This window comes from Echeneis naucrates, chromosome 11, assembly GCF_900963305.1.
Source record: "Echeneis naucrates chromosome 11, fEcheNa1.1, whole genome shotgun sequence".
NCBI lineage: Eukaryota > Metazoa > Chordata > Actinopteri > Carangiformes > Echeneidae > Echeneis > Echeneis naucrates.
The window spans coordinates 6,667,049-6,686,370 of record NC_042521.1 but is presented as its reverse complement, the minus strand read 5'-3'; the positions used below and the strand labels follow the sequence as shown (position 1 = coordinate 6,686,370).

The following is a 19,322-nucleotide window of genomic DNA, read 5'->3' as shown; positions in this document are numbered from 1 at the left end:
CTGTTGCTCACTTTCTCACACATTGTGAAAATACATCCATATCCCTAAACGTGATGAACTTCAGGAAGGTACAGAGAAGCTAAGCTGTTCATCATATGGAGAGGATTTTTACTGATTCAAACTAATGGACATAACACTGACTTTCATATTCAATATCCATGGTGGTGTCATTTAATGGGTTACTATTTAAACAAATGAAAAGACATGAAGATTTCCAAAGGGGGAGGACCAAAGAAAACAGAGATTAAATGAAGTGAAGTCATGATTACAGCTTGATGTCTCCAGTAATTACAGTAACTAAGGATTACAGACTTTGTCTCTAGGGAGAGTAACTCAGCCAGAGCTAAGAAAAAAAAGAAGGGTGAAACAAAATAAAAAAAGCCCCCGCACTGCCGACTCCCTCCAGACAAGCAGCTCAGAAAGAAAATGTAGATTATAAATAATGAAATGACGTCAGGACAATCCCAGTGCCAAATATTCATGACACACATTTTGGAACAAGTTGAGCTAATAATCCGAGAACAGTTTCAACTAATCCTAACCTAACCCTCAAAACTGTGACTACTGTGCACATAAAATGATTTCAATAGTTCAGAATTCAAGATGAATTTAAAATCAACCAATTGTAATACGTCACAATGGAATTAATTTTGGAATAATGTGAAAACTAAAGCTACAAACATTTTGTGTCTGGGCTCCAGGTTTACACATTTAAACACTGTCGGGCCAGTCGTCATTATCGTCAGTCTGCGAGGGGAGAGGCCGGCCAGCGTTTTCATGTCTACAGCAGCCAGTCCAGGGGATTTGGTCTTAAAATATATTTGTCTGCTACTATTTGTCACCTCATTGTTAGTGGCCCCATGACACCATGCTGGCTGACAAGGTATGAAATTGCCTTTGACAGTAAACCATCAGGCCTGTTGAATGGGTTAGCAGTGATAAGCGATGGAAGAGCTGCTGCACAGAACAACAGGGCAGCTTCAGACCTTGATTTTGTATTCTCTGTATCCCTGTAAAGGTGTGAACTCAAGCATTTATATTTGATCTCTTGTCTATAGATAGATAGATAGATAGATATAACCCTGCATATGTTCCGACTACTGTCATTCCCCATGTCTTTGAAATCCAACATCCAGATATGTAGCCAGTATCTCCAAATGAATGAATGAATGTGCCAAAAAAATCCACTTCGCCACAATCATACTGACGTTTCATATCAGTCTGCTGATAAACTTTTTTTCATATATGCCCGAGAACATGTAAAGTCTTACGTTATGGGGGAAGCCATATTTGAGAGAGAGATCGTGTATAAAATCTTCTGCTCTGTTTGGGCATACAGAGATCAAAGTGGTACAAAGAAGCTTTTCAAGGACTCAAGTGAGATGTAGCGTTGGGGAGCGAATTAGTTGGTACTAGGTTCAGGCTTGCCACTAAATGGCACTCCTCCCACGAAGTACACAAAGCTGGCAGTTATGATGTCACTGCCGCACCCCTGGGATAAGATGATTCATGTACCAACCATTTTATCTGAGGGGCACAGCAGCAGTTTTCATTGATCAATCCAGTCTAGAGCTATTATTTAAAAAAAATGTTGTACAGTTAAGACAATGACTTAATCTCTCTCTTCACTTATTTTGTGTATGATTAGGTCATCCACCTCACCTCACACCGGCAAAATATGTGAAAGTAATTTTATTTTAATATTAACGACTGTCTATTTGAGGGTTTAAGGTTTACCAGTATGCTTTTGTTTGAGTTTGAGCAATGTTTGTGCAGCATTTCTTTTTCTCCTACAGCACAGTTCAAATGTCAAGACAAAAAGGTAAACTAAGTAAGAAAAATAACAATAAAATTACAATATATCTACTTTTATTGTACACACAGTCCAGAATCTACTTCTTGTTTCGCTGAACGATTTTTGGGAAACTTATAATTCTCTTTACTGGATATCAAATGTTACCAGCAGCTTCATTGACAATCTCAAAATTTATAGCATTCTTGCTTGTAATAGCCATCGTACAATTTGTGACATGTTTGAAATATAATAACCCTGTCATTATTGCCAGTAGCAACAAAGAGAAATGTGGAACGCTTCCAGATGGTTCCTCGGATCAGAATGCAGAAGAGATGCAAGCAGAGGCAAGCACTTGAAATTAAACATTACAGCAGCAGCATACGAACACAACACATGCAGTGACGACATGATACCAGTCTTTAAGGCATTTGAGTGACAGCATGCACATGAATCAAGCAAAACACACAGCGATGCATTGAAGCACAGTCAGAAATATGGCCTTAAAAGTAGAAAAAAAAACTGCAGGGATTTTCTTCATCTATGGAGGATACACAGTGATACTTCATGGATGTTTGATTGTCTTCAGTAACAGCCAATACAGCGTAAAAATGGAGGCTCAGTTTAAATGGCCCATTATTGTCACATTCAAAAGGTAAAGTAAAAAAAACAAAATACATAATTTCCAACACAAAAACACTTGCAGCCATTAACAACACTGACAGATGTCATGCACAAGTCAATGGATAAAACCAAAGACTGGAGCCACCTACCTGCCAAACAAAACTTTTGGTAGATACAAATTGGAAATTCTTCTGTCAGTGAAACAGAACTGGAAAAGAAAGTTTGCCGCCATACAACCTCATAAACCATGCCTCAATAATGTAGGATGCAGTTTATATAGTCAATACAAAGAAAAATAAAACAAAAATAAATCAGCAACGAGCCTTTTGGAAAACATAATTCGAGTTGAGGTACATAAAGTAAAACCTTGTACTTCTAAACATAATTAAATTCTTCTCTTCAGCAAATCAGAGAAACAGCAAAGCTCAAGACTGATAAAACATGACAGCAAAGAAGAAATCATTATCACAGCTGAAGGCTCAAAAACTGCAATTTAATTATCCTGACAACCTGTCTCTGTTGGACTGCTGCACTAAAAATAAAACCAGGAACAACTGCAAGGCAAGTCTGTAGTGCATGGCAACAGAGCTCCTCACACCAGTGAGCCCTTGCTGCCCTGAGTACCGTTCTGACAAGAAGTTCTAGTGGTGGGGGGGGGGGGGGGGGAATACAACCTCTTTCTATCCTCAGTCAGTTTATTTTAGGAGTTGGTGGCAGGTAGGTGGCTTTCATTCAGGATGGAGGTGATGTTTTTGTCATAGAAATCATCCTCATCCTCAGAGCTTAAAGTGGAGGAGCCCAGAGCTGCACGGTGTGTCTGCTGCGACTTCCGTCTGAGAGAAAGGGGGAAAAAAAACAGAAAATCAAATTTCATACGCTGCAGCTGAGTGAGTGCAGACGTGTAGTGCTGGTTACAATAGAGTGCCACCTAGTGTAAAGAAGAGAGAGTAAATAAGGCTGAAAGTTAGGCAAGTCATTTTAGATTGTTGTGTCGGGCAGCAAAATGATCTAAGATCAGCATTATGTTTAAAGCTCGGGTGAATAACTTATATCCTACTTTAGTTCTGCTTCCATTGCAGAGACTTTGGCCTGCAGTGCTTCTTGAAGCTCCTGCTGCTCCTCCAGGTCCCTGAGGAGCTTACGGCGGACTCCCTCCAGGCGCTCCACCTCCCCTTCGCTCTCATCCACCTGCCGTTTCAAGGCCTTCACACGCAGAGACAGCTGGGGATGGAGAGAAGGAAAGGCAGGGGGTTAGAGGGGAACGGAGGAGGTCAGAGAGGAGGGGAAGGGTTGAAGCTCGGGGTCTAAAGGGGCTAAAAAAAAAAAAAGCTGGTGCAGCAGAAAGATGATAAGGGACGGGATCAGGGTCAGAGAGCATTCTGGTGACCATCAGGTTGGGTGTGGGTTGGGGGGGAATGCAGATGAGATTAGTTTTATGTAAAAGAGGCAATTAAGCGATGTTTGAAGTGCGTTAATGATTACACAGCAGGTGTGGGACAAACAAGTCCTATAGATAATTCTCACCACGTTATTAAAACTGGGTCAAGTAGGTAAATTAGTGCAAACATAGTCAGGAAGCTACAAGGCGTCCACAGGAACATATGGATACTGGAGAAGAGGAAGATTCATCGATTCATTCAGATTAATCGACTTTTTGGAAGTCATTCTTATTTAGCTTCCGACAAAGAGTTTCCCTTTTATGACTCAGATATAAGATAAGATATATATTATCATTTTTACAGTTTTACAATGAGAATTTGTCTGGAGCAAAAATGTATCTGGAGGCAGCAGGTGCTTAGCTTATGTTCCTAAAATGGAAAGGGGGGGAAACGTTGAATGGGTTTAATTAATTTTGATGTTTACCTGGTCTCTCTGCTCAACATGCTGGCTTCTCTCCTGGTCTAATGTGGCGTTAACTTCCTTCAGTTTTCTCTCCGTTCGTCTCTGAGAGCCCTGGATGCTGGACTTCTCTCTGTGAGGAGAAATTATTTTTCATTAAGAAACTCAAACAGTAGGGCTGCATATTGAGATATAAAAGGAGGGTTTAGTATCCTCAGTTGTACCTTTCTTCACTTCGAAGCCTTTCCTCTAACTCTTGGATTTTGTTTTCCAGCAAGGTGATTCCAGCTGATGGCCGACTCTGTCCCTCCATGTCCGCCACACGAGACTTCAACTCCTTCACCTGGGAGGGGAATAAATAAATTATTTTGCATAAAACACAAGCGTGTGTGTGTGTGTGAATGAGTTGGTGTGCTTTTAGTCCATTGAATGAACAGTACCTGTCTCTCAAGTGAACTCTTGTCCATTTCCAGGTCATGCCTTGCTGAGCGCTCCTGCATCAGCTCTGAACGAAGCTGATCCACCTGAGAGGACGGTGCGGAGCAAATGTAAGAAAAGCTGCCATCATGTCTGTCTAATGTCTAATGCCTCCTGCTTATTTATTCTGAATTTTTTGGATGTGGCACCTGATCTCTGCTACGTGTGATACGGTCATTCAGAAGCTCTACACCGCTCCTCTCCTCATCCAGCTCGATCTCCAGAGTTTTAATTTTATCCTGTAAACACACACACACACACACACACATCATTAAGATGAACACATGTTGTAAAATATTTCTTCTTTGAGCTTTATCCACCTGTCCTCAAAGCTATTTAATACCTCAACATAGCATGTACGCCTCTCTCTTTATTTTTACTTAAACCCAATTTGCTGACTCGTCACTCGTCAATCTTCTGCAGTGAATGACCTCTGAAGTCAGAGCCTCACCTCCAGGCCCCTGATCTCCCTGGCACGGTCAGTATAGGTGCTCTTCTCTGACTCCAGTTCACTCTCCAAGTGTTTGAGACGGTTGCTGAGGAGATCTCTTTCCAACTGGACGCTGTCTCTCTCCTCACTGCATGCCAGCAGCTCCTTCTTCAGACGGGAGACCTAGATAAAAAGAAGCAGAGGTTTATTGTATGTGAAAATTCAGTGCAGGGCTCTGGGCCAAGTGCTGATATCAGTGTGTGAACACGTCTTTAATGGCCAGTGGCCACGCCATTCTTATTGATTATCATATTCAACAGTCACCATGTTAGTTACCACCTACGTAGTTCAGATGCTAACATTTGCATAATAGCGAAGTACAGCTGAGAATGATGGAAAAATGATTACTTTTTACAGGTATTTGTAGAAAAAAAAAAAAAACAACAACTTTAAATGAACCTGATGAGGAGTCATTTCAGCAGATCATTACATTTCATTAACCATTTACCCTGAGGGGCCTTAACTGTGCATCCCACATTTTTTCATCATCTATCCAATAGTTACTCAGATGTGTACTTAAAACCAAGTCAACAGATGACCAAAGTCTTTAGGATTCACACTCATCTTTTCCCCTCCCTTGCTCCTCACCTCTTCTTGCTGGGCCTTCAGGTTGTTCTGCGCTCTCTGCAGCTCAGCCAGCCTGTCTTTGTTGTTGCGCTGCGCCTCCAGCAGGTCCTTCCTCGAGCGCTCCCTGTAGTCATCCAGCTGTGTTTGCAAGGTCGCCACCGACTGACGGGACTCTCCCATCATCAACTCCATCTGACAGTGGGGGAGAAAAATGGGAATGAATGACAGCATCTCTGCATGTGAGCAAATCAGTGTTGTTACAGACACTAACCTCTTTGTTAATCTTCTCCAGGGCTCGGTCCAGCAGCCTCTTCTGCTCCTCCAGGTCGCTCTTGCCCCTCCGGAGCGCCTCCCTCTCCAGGTCTCTCTCTTCCAGCCGTCGGGTCAGGTCATCCCTCTCCTTACTCAGGCGGCTGGCTCCTCTCTTGGACTCCTCCAGCTGAGACTTCAGGGAGCGGTTCTCATCTTCCAGGGCTTCCACGGTCTCCTCGGCATCTGAGCTCCGGTTCATGCTGGAATGAAGCTTTGTCTGCAGAATGACGGCATCCATTGATGAGCGCGGGGTCCACAGCACATGGACTAATTTCTGCTTGTATTACATGGTATGTCCTGTTCATGATGTCAATTCAAACAAACTGTCCAATATTTCACAATTCAACTAGTACTCTGAGGAATGAGAAACACAGGAGATTTTAAGTTTGATAGTCCTGACCACTGCACCCAAACTCCAGACTATATCATGACTCTGTATCCTTGTGTTGGTTTTTCACCTTTAGTGACTTGTTTATGATAATATTCTTCACATGACCGAAACTAAAAGGATTAAAACACTTAAAACAGCTGTAATACACTGCTGTTCCGGCACATATGGAGCATAATGCACATCTTATGCAAATTTATCTCACAGGGATTATTTTCCAAGCTTACATGTTAGGATTTTTCTCTGGATCTAATTTACTCCCAGTTGAAAATAGAGTTTGTGTGGGAGACCATTTCTTTTGTTCTTGAGCTGTATGTGCATTGAAATCATTTTTCATGCATGCGTCCTTTTTTCTTATTCTCTCATTACCATGCGTGCCAGCCTCTCTCTGAGGCGAGTGTTTGCTTCCTGTAGCTCCAAGTTGGCATCATGGTCCACCACAGTCCTTCCAGCTGATGACTGTGGAGAGACGTGTGTCAAAACAGAAAGAAGGCGGCAGGAGGTGAGAGAGAAATTGATATTTGATGTTGAATTTTGTGAATATAGATGAAATACCCAATTTCCTGCGATTTTTGAAGATGAACCAAAAATTTGTATTATCATAGTCACAGTGCTGCTTCACCTCCTTCGCCTCCTCGAGCGCCTTTTCCAGCTCGGCCTTGTCTTTCTGCGACTGCTCCTTCAACCTGCTGATTTCGGACAGGAGCTCGGCCTCTCTCTCGCCTCGTTCTTTCTTCAGGGATTCAAGTGCCTCGGTTTTCTTGTCCAACTCGCCCTTTTGTTTGGCCAGATCGGCGCGAGCCCGCTTCAAGTCGTCATGGCAACACTGAAGCTCCTTGGGATAAGTAATCAGAGATGAATAATGTGTGTGTGAGCAAGAGGAATGTGCCAGGGCGATTATGTTTGAGTGTGTGTGAAGGAAAAATGGATAAAAATGAGGGAACTGATTTACACTTCAGGAAGGAAGGAAGGAAGGAAGGAAAGGAAAAGCCACTGTCGCATTACTGCTTTTCACCAAAAGAAAAACTTACATACTGTATAACAAAGAGATGAAGCTCCTGCCTGACACCCACACAGCAGAATCTAACATGAATGTGAATTACCTCTGTTAAAGACCGGTTATCATCATGCACAGGCATTTGTTTCTTCATGGTGAGAAGGGAATCCTGAAGATCCTTCAGCTCGCCTTCAAATTCTTCCTTCTCCAAACGGGATTTCACCAGCCTGCAGGAAGTAAGAGCGAACTGTAGCGACAGTAGCTTTTGACTACTGACACACGAGGCAAGCACAAAAGTCAGGCAAACAACTGAGCTAAAAACACCACATCAGGAATCTGCCTTTTGTTCCACTACGAATCAAATCAGGAAATGTGCTTTTCAATTGCATGAGAAAAACAATAAAATAAAGATTGATCAATATAGGTTCATAAGACACAATCAATCAAACACATTTCTGACTGCTGATTGGTTTGAAAGGTGGAGATGATTGGGTTTGTCATCACCAGATCACTGTTAGTAAGAACAGAACAGCTTTTCAGGTCAATTTCAGTGCTGACAGCTCAAGATCTGATTGAGACTAGACCAAATCTACTAAAACCAAACACAGCTGATTCCTTCTCACATTCCGCTGCTGACGTGGTTTCTGCTCCTGCTGAATGAAAAGTCAAGCGAGAAGAGTGCATGTGTTAAAAAAATAACTCCAGAGAAATATCTTGTATGAGTGACCCAAAAACTTTTTTTTTTTTTTTTTACAGTGAGCACTGCCCATTCTTTGAACTAATGCTCCTGAGTATTAAAAAAACAACAAATACAACAGAGGGTGTTTTATGCTTGACCAAGGCTGGAATACGTTAGATCTGCTAACACAACCTGTTTAAATCTGTTTGCCTTTTTATGGATTCAACAACTGGCCTCATAATCAGATGGGTTCACTGCACAGTTTAATCGTTTTAAACATAATTTGTCCTTTTAAAAACGATTTATTCACAGGTAAGGTTTTTGAAGATTATTCCATGAATGTAAGTTTGATACTGAAAAAGATGCAGTGTGTACACTCCAATGGATTCTATGTTGAAAGAGCCAAAATACAGTCCCTTGCGTTCCCATACGGTGTGTTTCCCAAGTGTGAAACGTGAATATTAAAAAACTAAACAGCTTACACATATTTTGGATATTGATGTGTTTTAACGGCATCTGGTTCAATAAATTCAATGTAAACAGACACTAACTCCTCTCTGGTGTTGTGCAGCTCCTGGATGGTGACCTCCAGCTGTGTCTTCCACTGCTCTCCCTGATCTCTGTAGCCCTCCAGCTCTTCCTCCAGGGTCATGATGGAGGTGTTCACCCTTTCCCTCTCCTCCTCAATCTGCTCCTGAGACTGATACGGGACCAACAAACACACAAAGGCACACACAGAAAATGCAGAACATGGGATTATTCCTGCTGTTAAATTATCCCTCTCATTACTATGACACATGTTTGAAGCAGTGATTCAAAGGCTGCTCCGATATCCAAATCTGTCACACTTTCTTTTAAAGCAAATGTTCAGCACAAAGGAACATAGACTTGGAGAATGCTCAGCTTGATCCTTCATCAGTGTCTCTTCAACTTCTGAAAAAACACTTCTAGAGAAGAAATAACACTATTAAACTTCATACAAGATTAGAGCATCATACAGTCAACACAAACAGCGATCCAGCTGCTTTAATCCTTCTCCTTCGAAATAAATCACCTCATCAAAAGCAGCTGACAACCTGTCTGCGTATTTCCTGCTCTCAGGATGTGTATTAAGTTTTTCCTGACACTGCTGTTCCTGTTTCCACAATCTGCATAACGATCTATTCCTGTATATACATCACTTTCTCGACAACATATCGTACTCCTCCAAAAGTAGTGCACTGGTAGAAAAAGCAACTCTAAAATAGAATTTCAACCGGAAAACTTTTACATTGTAATCGCAAGTATAAAATTCCTCATTTCAGACTGTGCTGGCTGGGCTTTGCCTGACTGCATGGTGCCCTGACTCATAAAAAACAGGAGTGTTGTAAGAGGATGCAAAATTAACTCACACTTGAATTACCTTAATAAACACAAACTGCCTGACAGGTATAACCTGACTGCCTTCCAACTCTGTGCAAAGTGCGGCTCTAAATACAAACTGTTTCTCTGTTAGAGCCTGTGATATAAAGGCAAAAATCATTTCTGCAAAAGCATTCATTGAGTTTGCTGCATTTCAGGCTTTAGTGCAGCCATCAGAGAGGCAGTAATCTGTTATCTGACACTTCAATACCATATCGCGTGGGCAAATACATGAATAAAAAATAAATACGTTAGAAACAAAAAACTCCAGCAGTCTATTCACTCAGAGATCAACAGTGTATGATCTGAAAACTACAACTACATTTCTGAACTGCAAGAGATTTTTTTGGTGAAAGAAAGAAATGCCCCTGTGGACTTCAAGCCGTTCTCTTCTATTCAAGTGATATTTACTACACTGTTTGTTCTGTTTATTTCTGTGTAAACAGCGCTTGGCTTCTTCCTTTCTCAATTTATTGAATTGGTTTGCGTTAGTTCAGTGGTGTCATGGTTAGGAAAATAAAATAAAAATCTGATAAAAATAAAATCTTTTTTCTTTTTCAAGTTTCATCTGGTCAGCAGCCCAGCAGGACGCGCTCACCCCACATCAAAGTAACATACAACTGAAATTTCTGAGGCAGCGTAAAATGCTTTTTACTTCACTTGATCCTTGTTTTCGCTGTTTATTGATTTTTGCTTCTAAACTAAATGCTAACAACTAACAAAGAATCAATTTCAATACTATTATTTTCTGCTGTCTCACACAGTTCAAACCCCGTGAGAGAGTCTGTGAATTTTTTAACAGCCGTCCACCTGTGTAAACTGCTCCATGGTTTTTTTCAGTTTGGCCATGTCCTGGCTGTACTGCTCCCTGAGCGCCTCCATCTCTCTGTCATGGCACTCCACCTCCTCCTTCAGTGCTCCCTTCAGGGCTGTCAACTCCCGCTCGCGCTGGTGGAGCACATCCTCCTGGCGCTGGCGTAACATGGCTGCTTCAGCCAAGTCGGCCTGCAGATTCATCACATCCTGCCGGCGAAAGAACGTGTCCATGTGAGTAGTAAAACAGATAAGAGTGTTTGTGCGTGTGCAACTTGTGCAGCGTGTCAGTACCGTCTGCAGTGAGTCTGAGAGAGGGGAGTTTTCTGACACCCTCCTCAGGTCCTCCTGAAGCTCAGCCAGCTTGTCTTCCTGTCGACGCAGACGAGACTCTGCACCCTCTCTCGCCATACGCTCCTCGGCCAGTCTGCGCACACACAAACATACACATCATCAATACTGCACCATGGGAGACAATAGCAAGTCATCCAATCAGGCCAATGGTGAAGTGAGCCTTGACAAAAAGATAATTAAATAAAAAGGAAACAAAGAAGCCACAGAAACCATGACTGCAAGGTTATTGTTGGCTGTTAAGTGCACACACTGTATATGCGAAACCGCACAGACACACACACATCCTTACTCATCATGGGCCTGCTGCAGTTCTTTCTTGTAGCGATTGAGTTGCTCCTGAAGTTCCTCAAAATTCCTCCTTTGGTTACTTCCATCAGATCCTCCGGTCTGTACACAGACACACACACAGAGCAGTGTAGAGGAAACTGCAGCATGAAGGCAGTGTCAACCTTGCACATACATTATGCGCTCTGTATTATCTTACACATTAAACATCCTGGATTTGTTGCCCCAGTTTCTGACAGTCAAAAAGAAAAGAAAAAAAAAATCTCTGGGAGAACAGAGCCTGCCAGTCTGCTCACACATCACGTCATAAAAAGACACCAAAAATCTCCACACATAAACAACAGTTTTCTGAGAGGCTGCAGGGGAGCAGAGCCGGAGCGGCGGCTCGTTTGTCACCCACACCACTCAGTCGCTCATCAAGGCTCCCGCTCACGGAGAAGGAGGTATAAGCGCAGCCTGCCCATGAAACCTCTCTCATCCTCCTACACACTCATTACAGGGATGCACACACAGAGACGGAAGAGAAAGACAAAGTGAGGATCACAGGCGGTTCTGCTTCTCAGGGGACCGCACATCTCCTTTACTTATCACTGATGAATTATGAAGATATACTTTGTGCAGATTTGCTTCATTTTCTTCTCGTCCCCTCTGTAGATAATCCCGTTCTGGGACACTTCAGTTTCCCTCTGTCTTCACATAGAGATAATTGTCAGAAGATAACATAACTGAGAATATGTATTAACTCTTTTGAACATTTGGATTGAATTTCATCAGCTGTATCCTTAAAAGAGGCTCTCCTCCCATGCTACGTGCAATGGTAGTCAAAGCTGAAACACTGTAACACAATGTGATGTGAATGACCTGGTCTACAATATTACCTCACTTGATCAAACCATACTGCTCAGCTCTCACAACAAGTGGCCTGGGACCCACTAAAGAGGGGTCATGAACAGTAAAGCAAAAAAGCCTAAACATAAAGAGTCCCTCCACCGTTGGTGAAGAATAATAACCTCACGGACTACATTAGCCTATCTGAAATTTTTCAGTGCAATCGTTTGTTGCATTTGTCTTTTGGAATGCTCAATCTGATGGGAGTTTTCCAAACTGAACCATGAAACATTGTCTATGGGAGATAAGTTTAACTTCCAAAACTAGGAACTATAAACGACTCTTTTCTCGTTTCGAACAACCAAGTGTTCACCCTCTGAACAAACAAACAAACCCAGCATCACCTGTTGGACTCAGATAATCCAACACATCTAGCATCTGATCCTCAGTTAACCTGAGGAACAAACAGAGTGTTGGCGCATTAACCCATCTCTCTCCCACTGACACACATTAGCTGGTAACACTGCATTTAACCAGACCAAAAAAAACAACAACAAAAAAACAAAACAAAACACCAGAAACTCTTAGAATGAGGAACATACATTAGTGGTAAACAGGAAATGTGAACCACCACCTCACATTACACTGTGAAATGTAAGTAACTCTGAAATGAAAGGCTGAGCACGTGTCAGTGTATTAATCTGGACATATCACAAATACCCAAAAATAATCTGGATAAATCCTTAAATATTGCAACAACAGCACGTCATCTGATCCTGCTCTGATCTCAAGTTTTTCCTCACGCAAAAGCAATTTCGCAGTTTACAAGCAGAGCTGCAAGAAGAAATAGCCTCCGGAAAAGAAGATTTAAAGGCCCCTGATTCTACACTCAGATACATGGTTGAGATATGCTGCTAAATCCACTGAAGTGGTCAGTGTGGTAAACATCCCGAAACGGGAAGAAGGATCTGTCTGATCCAGCAAGCTAACCTCCAGCTGGTGCTGGGTTCCAGTCCAACTCAATTATTGATGGCTCTCAATGACTGCACTCTCAACACACACCGAGCTCTCACCAGCCCTCCTCTGCAGGTGCATCGTTGCCAAGAGACAAGACAAATGGGCAAATAATTCACAAGCAGCCACGGCCACGACCATGCTGACAAGTACATAACAAGGCATCATACATAATTAAGAGCATATGATATGAGAAAGTATGGACACAAAGGAATTGCTTCTGTATGGAGATTTATGCAAAAGGATGCAAATTTAAAAGGAAGTAGTGTGTGTGTGTGTGTGTGTGTGTGCGTCCTCATAAAAACCACGCGACAGTCTGTTTTAATAAGGTGTCAGAGGAGCACGAAGGAGCAGGCACCAAAACTGACAGAGAAATACTCAGCAAGCCCCTTCATTTTCATACTTTTGGCCTGCCAGAAGAGGATCCTCTGAGACAAAGGTGAATAAAATAGACACTTCACATCCTCAGAATGGAGGAAATGCTGCCAACCATCTGTTAGCTTAATTACAAGGGCTGCTCTGCTAAGAATCTGTGACACCACTACTTTCTTACCGTTTGTTTGACCTTTATTCACAACAAAAACTGAATCAGACATTTGCTATCATAAATGCAGTTAGTTAGTGCTGCGCTTTCTATGAAGTAGCGAAGTTAAAAGCTGCAAATTAAAACCAGATTACACTTCCGCACTATAAACACAGTTGCAGTTACTTTCAATAAGGATAGTGTCTCGAAGCTGTCTTCATTTGTGTCTATCCACAGAAAGTGGAAACTACTTGGCACAGTAATTGCCAATTATCCTTAATATTAATATTGGTACTGTTGCCAATATTTAGGGTGAACTACCCTGTGTGTTTACATTATTAAATTTTTTACACCTTTTGTTAAAAATAATTTTGTAATCTCACAGTGAAACCTTCATTTATTGCATGCGGGTGAAATAACAATGGGGTTTATTTTCATGTCCTACCTTAAAAGTGCCAGGTGTCTCATGACCAAAGTTGACCTTTCTTTCGAGTGATGCCTCACTCTGACTGTTGTGGATGAGAAAAGATTGGAGAGAGGATTAGACGAGAAAGGCCAAAGTGTCTCTACCCTGTAACCACGCCTCTCGTCGTTCAGTCAATCTTGTTTGTAGTTTACCTTTCTCTGACAGTGTTGAAAATAGACTGCTTGACGTGAGGTTCCTCCGCTCTAATGACCTTGGTGCTTTGACTTAGGCTCCTTGGAGACACCTCCTTAAAATAGAAAGTAAACAAAGTAAAAATACCAAAAAAACAAAGACAATTTAATACCTGGAAATAACTCCTAAGCTCCGCAGAGCAGGCACTTACAGGCTTTTTAGGTAGAGCTGGAGGGAAATCCTTGACAACAAGCTTCCCTGGTGACTCGAAGCCGGGCTTGGGGGCCTCAAGTGCCGTCACCTTGGCAACAGATGCAGGGCTCCTACCCAGGCTGCCGCTTGTTGGGGCAGATGGCGACGACAAACTGGGAGAAGCAGACGGAGGAGCAGCATAGGGATTCAGAATAACCGAAGAGGGAGAAGAGGGGAGGGAGACTTCTGACTGTTCAGTCAGAACACCTCCTCTGGCATCGAGACTTCTCGACCTCCTGCGCTCGTCAAACCTCAGCCGCTGCCTCGCTCCGGGGCGGCCTCTGGTATGCGGGCCGCTGCCTGGTGTTGAACTGTTAAACTTGTTGATGAGCTTATTGATGGGAGCCAGTGACTTGGTGTCGATGGCTGGGATGGGCTCGTCCTCGGTTGATGTTGGAGGTTTTGGGGAGGACTGTGATGGGGAATCTGCTCTCTGTTGTTTACCAGCGAACCTCCCCAAGGAGGAAGTGAAGCCAAAGCCAGCCTGCTTGACCCCTCTGGCTCCCACACTGTTTAATTTGACAGGCTTCAGTCCTGCTTCATTATATTCCTCCGTATGACTCCGGTCTTGGATCCTCTCTGCTTCACTGACTGTTACTTTGTGCTGGGGTTCAGCTTTGGCCTTTTCCAGCAGTTGCTCTCTTTTAGCCCCACCTTCCTCCTCCCCTTGTGTTCCTGCTTGTCCATCCCCTGGGGGTCGCTTGAGAGGGCTCCCAAAAATCTCTCCGTCCTCATCTTCTGCTGGAGAAACAGGAGAGCGTCCTGTGTTCACATGAGGTATGTAAGGGTGTTTGAATCCTCCGGGTTCTTTGTCTGCTTTGGGCAGGCTGTTGTAAGGTGATGACAACCCTGAGCTGGGGGTGGGAGAGTTAAGCTGAACTCCATATGAGTCACCTTTTTCACCATCTTTTAGGACCACATAAGGCTGTCCAGAGATTCCCTGAACCCGCACTGCCACCCCATATTTATTGGAAGGAGGAGTTCCACTGTTATTTGCCCTAGATTTATCAGGATGACCACCGCCCGTGTCATGGAGATCTTTGATGAAGCGTATCTGAACGCCATAATCCACGGGCGGCTTCCTGTCGGTAGAGAGAGTACTCATGTTCACTTCCTGGTTTCTGTGCGATCAGCCTGGTCAGACAGGGAAAACAGCAGAGATGCAAATCAGGTTACACAAGCAACAAGGAAGTTTAACATGAACATTTACGTCTCTTCAGCTCCTCAAAAGGCTTAAACTCCCACTGACCCTTCGTTTCATCCCCTGGACTGTTCAGATGTGTGCCAGTTCTTTTCGCTCTTGAATAAAAGCGATCACTCCCTGATGGCTCACTGTGACCCGTATCGCTCCTTCATAACGTTCCCCTTGGCTTTTGTGTAAACTACCTTGTTCTTTCCAAGTGGACTCAGTCCGACTCCACTAAAGTATCAAATTGTTGGGATATCTTGATGCTCTCTACAGGTTCCATTTCTTCTAAACCAGAATGCATTGTATTCATGCCATGCCAAATATGCCGCTGTCCTTTTGTACAGCTCCGCTTTTACATCCTCTAATGGAAGTGTTCAGGCAGCAGTGCAAATAGTAGCAATTTGTTTCTATGTGACGCCTCATGATCGATGATTAATGTTCGAGGGTTTTACACATGAAAGTCAGTTCAGTGGTCATCGTGAATTTTTCTGATTCATCATCGTTTATTTTAAAAGCATAACTCATGTAATGTCACCTGTTTTATCTCAGCTTGTTAAGATGACAAATGTAAGTCTCCATTGAAAAGTGGAGGCATGGTGTATGAAATAAGTGAGTATTACCGGAGATTACAGGGAATGTATGATTCAGCATTTCTGCAGCTTGACTTATGCCGCGGCGTGAAAGTCAGGGTACGTTGGCCTCTATTGCTTTTGATTTTTTCTGATCTGTCCTGTCAAAATAATGTCTCTTGTGAATCATCTCACGACAAGGAAGGGCTACATTAAATGACGCTGGCTCTGTATTGTATTTTGTATGTTTTTGTCGAAATTTGGCTGCAAGAATTTTTTTTTTTATTGTTTATTAATTTTGATTAGTTATTTAGCCTTTAGTCCACAGTGGCAGGTGGTGATCTGTTTTTTTTTTTTTGTTTTTTTTACACACGGTAAACACCAAATCCTCACATTTGAGAAGCTGAATCATATCCATCTTACATGCGCTGAAATTCAGCTCGGTGGTGAACACTATGAGAAGGTGAATGCTCCTCCCTTTGTCCAGGCTCTGTGGAGCATTAAACACTAGGGGCTATATCAGGAATGGGCCTCTCCTCTCTTTCTCTCTGTCTCTGCCTTTGCCAGCTTCTCCCCAGTCACCAGGCTTCAGAGTAGAGTCATTCAGGCATAGACTGTTTACTTTGAGCTGTGCAGACACACACACGCACACACGTCACACACACATGTGCACATATACACACACATGTATGAATGGGTGTGCACAGACATACGCACAAGCCCCTCTGTGCATTCCCCATCTGGTAGCAGTTAGTTGATCTAATAAGCAAGTCCTATCAAACAGGTACCAAGACATATGCAGTATTTTATCAAATTATCATTTCTTTTGCATATGAACTGTGCCAATGCTGAATTTCAGGGCCACGCTCCGTTCCCTTCCATACCTTCAGCTTTGACTATCACAGGAATTAAAGTGTAACTGACTCTAACTGACCGCTGGTTATAGTGTAACACCCAGCACCTCGACTAGCAATGAGGTTAGATTAGCGAATCAAAGTCAGCCTTTGTCTTTCCCAAAAACATTCTTTGGATTCCAGACGTCCCCTTTACACTTGGCATTGCGCGTGGTTTGCATTTATATAATAAGGACAGATTAAGAAGAAACTGAGAATTGGGGCAGCATCAACTGTAAAGCCTACACATGTGGAAAAGTGTCCACATAGGCAGTAAATTCAAAGTGAAGAGACTAATTAATGGATAAAAGACTGGAAACTAAAAATACAGCTTAAAACTAATTTACTCTGCTGTCAACACAGGAAACCAGGTTTGCAGAGCATGCTGGATATCAAAACAATGATGAAGGTCATGTGAAATGTGTGTGTTTCCCCTCAGTCTCTGTTTAATGTTGTTAAGGTGCTCTGCTGTCCGCTGCAGGCCGTGGTCTTCCTGAACACCCCCCGGTGTAAACACGCTTGGGTAAATACAGATTTCAATGAAAGCTCAGTTGTTGTACACGTTCTGCAACTGGTAGAAATCTCCTGTCATGCTCTCTCATTGCTCATCACGAGGCTGCGTCAACAGAGACAGGAATGTCACTAAACGGGCTGATCTGCCATCACGGTTCCCCTTCTTCCTCACCCAATGTTCACTTCTCATTGTCCTCTGGCACTGTTCTTGCACCCTCCCACTCCTTACCCATGCGATCTTCAGTTTTCTTCCACAGTTTCTCTCGCCTCTGGGTATCTAGAGAAGATGAGTTATTTAGATGATAGGGCTGGGCAGCTGGGCAGAACTAAATGTTTATCTATTCTATGAATAAAGAGTCACGAGAGCAAAAGATAAACTTAAATGTGCAATAATTTTAATTATATACAGGGTTTTCTAAGGAATATGCTCCAATATGAGCATTTCCTGGTCTTTCTCTGCTTTATTTTATTATGACTCTTATTGAGTTTTAAACAGCTGGTAACAGCAGCTGAATGTTACCATTTTCAACAACACTTCATTTGATAAACTGAGATGGAAATTTCTAATGGGAGCGATCATCAGCCCTAAAAATGTATTTTTATTTTTATATAAAGTCTAAATCAAGTTGTGATGGATACAGACAAACTGTCATCACTAATAATTTGATGTTCAGATATGGCAGATACTGTTATTTAAGTAGTTTTGCTCATCTTTAGTACGGTCTGCTGGAGTTAATCATTTGGAGGACTGAATGTGAGTGAGACAGTGATGTGGGCTGTGTTGTTGATGTAGGTCCAGCTTTTCTTGTGTAAAATAACAACAATGGCGAAAGTGAGCTTAAAAGTGTGACCCAAAGCTGCACCAACATATTTTGGTTCGCAAAAACTTCCAGCTCAAAATGCCACTTTTCGTTTTAACACTCCTTCTCATCCATTCATTAAATTCATCCGCTCTGTGATCCGGGTCAGTGCGTCTACTGAGGACACTTTCCACACCTTCCCATGAACACCTGCCTGCTGCTCGGCTCGTTGCGTCACACCCATCCATCCGGTCGGCCGGTTTCGGTGCCACCGAAACCACCGACTGGTTTACACGAGCGACGAGGTAAACAACCGACCGACCGACCGACCGACGTGAAGCCTCCACCTGCCATAATAACCTCATATCCTCTTTACGCAGCGCAGCCAGATCCAATTACAGAGAGCGGAGCGGCGCTCGGTCCGCATCCAGAGAAAATGAAATCATAATAATAATAATTATTATTATATTCATAATAATAACACAGCAGCGTTTTTACCGTGAGGTGAAGCACGACAAGTCAAACACAAAGCCACAGGTGTCCACCTCCGTCCGCCTCGGCAGGACTGGGCTCACAGCAGCAAACACACAGTTGCGCTCCGACTCCGACAGAAGTGACGGCCAGCAGCTGTCCGCACTCCGCCGGGTCACTTCTCCACTTTACCTGCAAACAGAAGCGTCCCTCCCTCCTCAGGTCCGGGCTCCGGTGTCCCGAGTGACCGCACTACCTGCCGAGGACCTGGGGGCCACAGATTCAGCCCGCTACCAGCTCAACCTGTTGCCAGCACATCGGACATCCGTCGTCCCGCCTCAGGACCGACTGGATTGGTGGGAGGATCCCCGAAGAGGCGGCGCCTGCCTCAGGCTTATTAACACAGCCGCCCCCTCCCCGGAGGTGTTCTGGGAAATTATCTCTCGATCCATCGGCAAATGTTTCAGGCCATCAGCAAATCCGGTGATCCCAACTGAGGCCAAACTAATGAAGTACTGACTAAAGACGATTATAGTTAGTTAACATAGAAATGTGGTTTCTCTAGCAGTCTGTGTAATCAGTACACTGAAAATGTGATTGAAAAGGAGGGTACAAAAAAACCTGGCTTCAAAAACTGGAAACATTTAGTTACAA

At 43.1% G+C, this 19,322-nt stretch overlaps 1 protein-coding gene across 1 annotated transcript; it reads right to left on the bottom strand.

The window, feature by feature from the left end:
- Window positions 1-197: 197 nt before the first annotated feature.
- On the bottom strand, window positions 198-19,000 carry cgnb (cingulin b). The gene is made up of 21 exons (XM_029513855.1): window positions 18,861-19,000; window positions 14,193-15,367; window positions 14,002-14,096; window positions 13,829-13,892; window positions 11,023-11,120; window positions 10,674-10,806; window positions 10,377-10,589; window positions 8,717-8,865; window positions 8,110-8,139; window positions 7,593-7,713; window positions 7,112-7,324; window positions 6,859-6,948; window positions 6,061-6,318; window positions 5,811-5,981; window positions 5,184-5,345; window positions 4,882-4,971; window positions 4,696-4,779; window positions 4,480-4,598; window positions 4,280-4,388; window positions 3,474-3,637; window positions 198-3,249 (listed from the first exon to the last, which is right to left on the bottom strand). Exons 2-21 carry the CDS (start codon window positions 15,336-15,338, stop codon window positions 3,117-3,119), a joined length of 3,642 nt encoding a protein of 1,213 aa, XP_029369715.1. The 5' UTR covers window positions 15,339-15,367; window positions 18,861-19,000; the 3' UTR covers window positions 198-3,116.
- Window positions 19,001-19,322: the final 322 nt, after the last annotated feature.